General features: G+C 37.0%; 1 protein-coding gene across 1 annotated transcript; it reads right to left on the bottom strand.

Annotated features, from left to right (window-relative positions):
- Positions 1 to 338: 338 nt before the first annotated feature.
- Positions 339 to 818, bottom strand: LOC135214219 (uncharacterized protein DDB_G0271670-like). The gene has a single exon (XM_064248318.1). The coding sequence runs from the start codon at positions 816 to 818 to the stop codon at positions 339 to 341; it is 480 nt and encodes a 159-aa protein (XP_064104388.1).
- Positions 819 to 6,622: the final 5,804 nt, after the last annotated feature.

The raw sequence follows: 6,622 nt of genomic DNA, 5'->3' as shown, positions 1-6,622 counted from the left end.
TCTCTGACTTTTCGGTAAAGCAAACACTCCTGATAAATGCATGCACACGCGCGTGCGTCCCTTATTTAATGAAATCAGTCATGAATTAGATTTACTGAGGAGAGAGCTATACTGGGTAGGCGGGGGGGGGGGGGGGGGGGGGGGTGGACACTGGTAAAAACGGCAAGGGCACTGCCATAGTGGAGAAGACGCCATTACCCGTAGACGCCTACAACCAACAGGAAATTGCTTTCGATATCGCGGCCTCTGAAGAACCTCGGAAAGGAACAAAATTTCGATAGCCAAAGGGGTGATGTTTCTCGCTGAGATGCTTCTCAAAGGGGAGTCGAGAAATTGAGTCATTTTACACTGATCGAGGACGACGCGGAAGACCCTTGATGGCCTTTGGGTGAAGGGGGGAGGGGGGAGGTTGAGGTGGTGGAGATGGTGGTGCTGGCGGAGCGGCAGATGGAGGAAGAGGAGAACGATGAGGAGGAGGAGGAGGTCGAAGAGGAGGAAGAGTGGGATGGAGGGAGGGAGGAAGAAGAGAGCAGCAGTAAGAGGAAGTAGGAAGAGAAAGCTGAGGGACAGGGAGCGTGGGAGGAGGAAGCAGAGGAAGAGGAGGAGAAATTGAAGAAGGTCAAGACAGAGGAAGAGTTGATACTAAGGATGAAAAAGGGGGGTGTGGTGGGAGGTACGAGGAAGGAGTTGGTGAAAGAGAGTGTTGCTGAGGAAGAGGAAGACAAGAAAAAGTAGGAGGTGTAGGAAAAGGAGGAGGAGGAGGAGGAGGAGGAATAGCAATAGCAGCCGCAGCAGCAGGGAGAGGACCTGGAAGTCATGCCATAACTTTCGCTGGTGGGTACTTTGTCATAAAAGCAATTTCCTACGTGATGTACATTTCCTTTTAAGCTCTTCCCATAAAAGGGAAATTGGTGTCCGTATTCAACCTCGTCGCTCTTAAATCCCTAATGTCTATATTACTGGAAAAGACACACAGTCGCGTTTTACTTATAAAAAGAGGAAAGAAAAGGAAAATCCTCTGTGGTTTTTCCATTTAATTTAAGGCCCAAGGCGGTCTTCCCGGAAAGAATGATTTGAATCCGCTTATCCGACTTTGGGTATTGTATGCCCTGTGGAGTTTTTGAAAAAAAAAAATGTGCTGGGTATTACTTGTCATAGTTTCCTATACTGTTCTACCATAATTCTTTTCGAAATTATGGAATTCAAAACTTATTCTTGTGTTGCTGATAATATTTCGGTAAGCTTGAACCAGCACGGGCTCTTGCTTCAAGAGCTATGCATAGTTATTTTTCTATATTCATTTGTTTCTGTCTTGGGTGACCTTGGTGTGCTACTATTACTCTTCAGCATAGCTCTAGATATAACTTCATTTTAAGAATTTAGCTCAGGAAATCATTGTTTTCATAAGTATCTGTGATACAATTTGAAACACCTAAGCTCTTTTTCTTGAAATTTCCCTGATATTTCTCTAATGTTGACATTTCTCTATTGTTGATATTTCTCTAATGTTCTCTAGTATTTGTTTATTTTTTTATTTATCTTCAAGCTGATATTTGACAATACCATGCCTTATCATGCGATAACTTATTGGTATGATCAATAATAATAATAATAATAATAATAATAATAATAATAATAATAATCTTCAAAACAGAATGCCTAAGAAAATCTTTTCCAGCGTGAGAACCTGATGTTGGAACTGTAATTGTCCATTCACAGGCTGCCTTTAATGGTCTTTTAAGATGACGAACACTATGTAAATTTGTTCCCACTCCAATGGGTAATAAGATTAAAGATTTAATGTAATTGGATCCTTCGGTGTTACCTCCTCTTTGGAATTCTCGGAACACCCGACTGGCTATATTTTTCCAGCGGTAACTATTTGTCTTCGACTAACCTTGGGCTTTGAAATTCTCTTCCTGGTTTCGTTTTCCCGGAGTCTAATAACCCTCTTCCTTCAAGAATATACCTTTGGACTAGTTTATGATTATAATATTCTGTCGATTTTTATGAATTTAACCAAGTTTGGGCCTTGTTACTTGTTAATGTTTGGAAGAGATAGAAATATAACTATTTAGAAAGAGGTACTTCTTGGCCGTTAGATTATCAGTCCCCTATAAATGTTCAAGGTCGAAGAAAGCGAAACCGTACAAATCGTTACCGTAGATTTCGGTAACAAAAGTACACCGTAAAGGGGTAGTGTCATGAGGGCACATCTAAGTGGTACACCGTAGACTTTACTTGGATGTGTTTGCAGCGACCTTTTGGGCCATAGATGTTTTTTTTTTTATTTATTTATTTTTTCCTTTTTTTTAGTCATTCCGTACGTATCTTCTAACTTTATGTCTAACTCTGATCACTTTATTCAACTTGTGGGGTTTTGTTCCATTGGCCTCAAGATCCTTGTACTCCATCTCATTCATTTTTAGGGGGAGCGATATATTTTGCTGTCCAACCTCCCCTTCTCCCTCTTTTCAGTGCCCTGAACGCCTAATGTGCCTGAGTGCTTGGTTTTATAGCCTGAATTTCATGAATCATTCATTCGCTCGGTTACAAAATTCGATTACTCAGTTCAGATGGGAAGTCTGTTTGAAGCTTATGTATCCTTTTAAGAGTTAAGTATCCTGTAAGAGTTCATTTGGACCCCGACAGCTAACCGTTTCAACCCCTCATGTGCTCAAAAGGGGTTACGTTGCCGAATGCAATGCTCGCTGAGCGATTTTTGCAATTTAGAACGGATTAAAATATATGAATGAAGATGAGCACTAATGCGTCATAAGAGTATTTGATGAATTATGCGTAAAGGAAAGGCGATATCAGTCCATAAATTAGGCATAGGCCATAAGGGCGCGACTGGGGTAAAAACATACACGTTGAAGTATATGCATAAAGGAAGGGTGGTGAAATCGTGTCGTCAGTAAATCAGGAGGCAAAAAGGCCCGTCATGTCTGAGCATTAGTTGAAGTGAGCGTCAAGTCAGGGGGAGGCTGACATAACGGCGGGGAAGCCCCAGGTTGAAAGTATGAGATGTCGCCAGTAAAGTCTGCCCTTGGCTGGGATCTCGGTTTTTTTGTTTTTTTTTTTTTTTTTTTTTTTTTTTTGAAGCTATTTCAGGAAAATGGTCATGCGCTATGTTCGTTCCCACATACGCTGTGGAATTGTGTTAAATGTGTTATTCCTCACATATTTAAGTATTCTTTTGATATGTGTGACCATAGCATCATGCGAACGTTGATATCTTCAACGGATATCTGCGTTTGTTTATATTTCCCACTGCCACTATCCCACAGTATATATATATATATATTATATATACTATAAATATATTATTATATATATATATATTATATATAGTATATATCATATATATATATATAATATATATATATAAACGAATACCAGGAAAATGATAGGCAGAAATCTTTATTAAGACATCGTTCCTTGACGATGTCTTGATAAACACGAAAGCGCTTAGATTTCTGTGTATCATTTTCCTGTTGTATGCGCCTATTTAATGATTTTTTTTTTTTCATGTTTGTATCTATGATTTTTATTATATTATACATTACATATACATATATATATATATAAATATATATATATATATATATATAATAATACTATATATATATATATAGATAAATAGATAGATAGACAGATATATAAGTATACCCATACGTGTCTTACTTCTCAACTTTATTTTCTCCAATCATCTTCCTCTCCTCTTGTTTTTATTCTTTCCCTCCCTGCCTCCCTCCTAGCGTAGAGGGTCTTCTATTTACCCATCACTTGAGGTGGCTCGGGTGGTGGACGGCTGGTTGTCAGCGGCAGCTCGAGTTTCACCTTCAGCCACGCCGGCAGCAGCGGGAGGGGCGACCCCTCGATTCTCGCTGCTTGTTTGTTTTTCCGCCAGAAGGCGGTGGGTGGTGGGCGTGTGGGTGGCGGTGGGGCGGATGGGTGGGTAGATGGATGGGTGGCGTGCTGAGGAAAAGGGAATTGCTGATGCTCCTGTTGTTGTTGATGTTGGTTTGATGTTCGCTGAGGGAGTAAAGAATTGCTGTTGTTGATGTTGGTTTGATGTTCTTCCTGAATAAGCTTTGTTTTGGGGGGTGTGCGGTGGGGTGGGTTGGGATGTTGCTGGGCCTAAAATGAGTTCATTCAAGAAAATTGCGGTTATTTTGTTGATTTTCGTGAATGGGTTCAGTCGTGCTGGTATTTTGTTGTTTCTCGTATGATGTTTGTTTGATGTTCTTTCGCCGATTTTTTTTTTCGGGGGGGGGGGGGCGTTGGAAGGGGGGGGGCGGTTGGGTTTGTTGCTGGGACCTGAAATGATTTCATTCATGAAAATTACTGTTATTTTGCTGTTTTTCGTGAATAAGTTCAGTCTTATACATTAATATCTTGTTTTGTTGTTTTCGTGAATTAATTCAATCATGATGAATGTAACGAAGATGAACGAATGAAAAACAAAAAAAAGTACTCGACCGTCAATGTGTGAATGATAAGACAGGATTCTTCTCCTTTTAGAGCTGAAATGAAGCGGCGGAGGGAACAAGAAAATTTGCATATGAACTTGAACACAAGACAGTAGCGAGTAAAAAGTATGTAATGTTTCGGGTTTTATTCTCCGAGCGTAAAGAAACTAATTTAAATTCTTCCACTTGGCGTCGTTACGTGTTCCTTCGCTGATTAAGAATTCCTGTAGGTTATCCGTTCTTTTTTCGTTTCCTTTATTAAAAAGAACTTCTTTAAAGCTTATAATCTTATAAGAACACATGTAATTACATACATACATACATTTATTTCTAATCTTACATATAAACAGTATTCATTGTACTCTATATATATATCTATATATATATATATATAATATATATATATATATATATATATATATATATATATGTGTGTGTGTGTGTGTGTGTGTGTGTGTGTGTGTGTGTGCGTGTCTGAGAGAAACAAACGAAGTGAGCTTCAAACGCGAAATACCCACAGTGCAAGTAATGTAGTTGTATGAAAAAACGAGGGTGAATGCCAACAATTAAGTTTGATTTCAAAACCTGACGTCGAGTATGATCCTAGATTGGTACACACCAGCCCTCGAATTACGGAGGGAAAGGAAACAGATAATTTAATGTCATAAGTGATGAGTTTGCCTTCCTTTATGCAATAATTGGAACCCCGCCGATGCGCAGCCAGGATCCTGCTTAACTATACCAAGAATTTAGTTCAGAAGGAAAGGAAGAAAAAAAAATGGCCTTCTCTCTGTTCCTCATGTCTCTCTTTGTTTATATATGTTATGTGTAATCATAAATCATATATTTATAGATAATATATTATCTATATATATATATAATATTATATATATATATATATATATATATATATATATATATATATTTTAATATAGTATATATATATATATATAATATATATAAATATATATATAATTGTTGATATATATATATATATATAGTATATATTATATATTATATATATATATATAAATATTATATATATTAATATAATTATATTATTAATATATATAATTCTATTATTTTTATATATATTTTCATCTGTTAGTTTGGAATGATGGTTTCTTAGCTTCTTGTACTTATATATATATATATCATATATATATATATATATATATTATATATATATATATATATATGTATATATATAGATATATATATATATTATATATAAATAAAAGTAAGGTAAGTAGCCAAGAAATCTCATTCCAAACTAACAGATGAAAATATTCAGGGCAGCACCCTCAGAAAACACACACTATAATATCATATCGCATATATGTGGTATATATCCATTTGTTTACATATACATTATATATATTGTAGAAAAATAATACGTACTGATCTATACATTATATATATTGTCGAAAATTAATACTTACATGCAGATCTGTAGACTGCATCTTAATATATCCATCACTGCAAAGCAATTTATGACAGAAACAAAGGCAAAGAATGTTAGAGAGAGAGAGAGAGAGAGAGAGAGAGAGAGAGAGAGAGAGAGAGAGAGAGAGAGAGAGAGAATCCTAACAGGAACGTCGGAGTAAAACACAACATTGGTGAATAATCCTTATAGAGTCAATATCCATCCAAAGACTTATATGATTAAGCTCCCCCAGTTTTTTTTGTAATAACGAATTTATTTTTTCCGACCACGACTTCCATTCACTGAACCGGCGAAGTGTGAAAGTGAATTCGATCCGTGCGCATAATCCATTAACAGATAAAAAAAAGCAAAATTCCATTGCTTTTGATCTCAGTCCGTCTCTGTTATTTTCCATCATCGAATTTCCGCTTTTTTTTTTTTTTTTTTTTTGACATCGAATAAACAAACCATAGGACGTATCGTTTACCCTACCGTCCGTCTACACGCTCGCTTCATTTTGTCGTTTTTGCATCCGTAGATTCGGGACGAAAATCACGATTTTAATGGGCGGTGTCAGTTATATTATGGGGAGGAAGGGGGGGGGGGGGGGGGGTGAGTGGTCGCGATATTTTAACAGAATTCTAACTGCGTTTTAACTGCATTTCCGTAACAAAAGGGCCGGCATAAAACTGCATAAATTCTGTATGAAATACACTGCGTT

The sequence above is a fragment of the Macrobrachium nipponense genome, chromosome 11, assembly GCF_015104395.2.
Source record: "Macrobrachium nipponense isolate FS-2020 chromosome 11, ASM1510439v2, whole genome shotgun sequence".
Classification (NCBI taxonomy): Eukaryota; Metazoa; Arthropoda; class Malacostraca; order Decapoda; family Palaemonidae; genus Macrobrachium; species Macrobrachium nipponense.
This window is presented reverse-complemented; position numbering and strand designations above follow the sequence as displayed.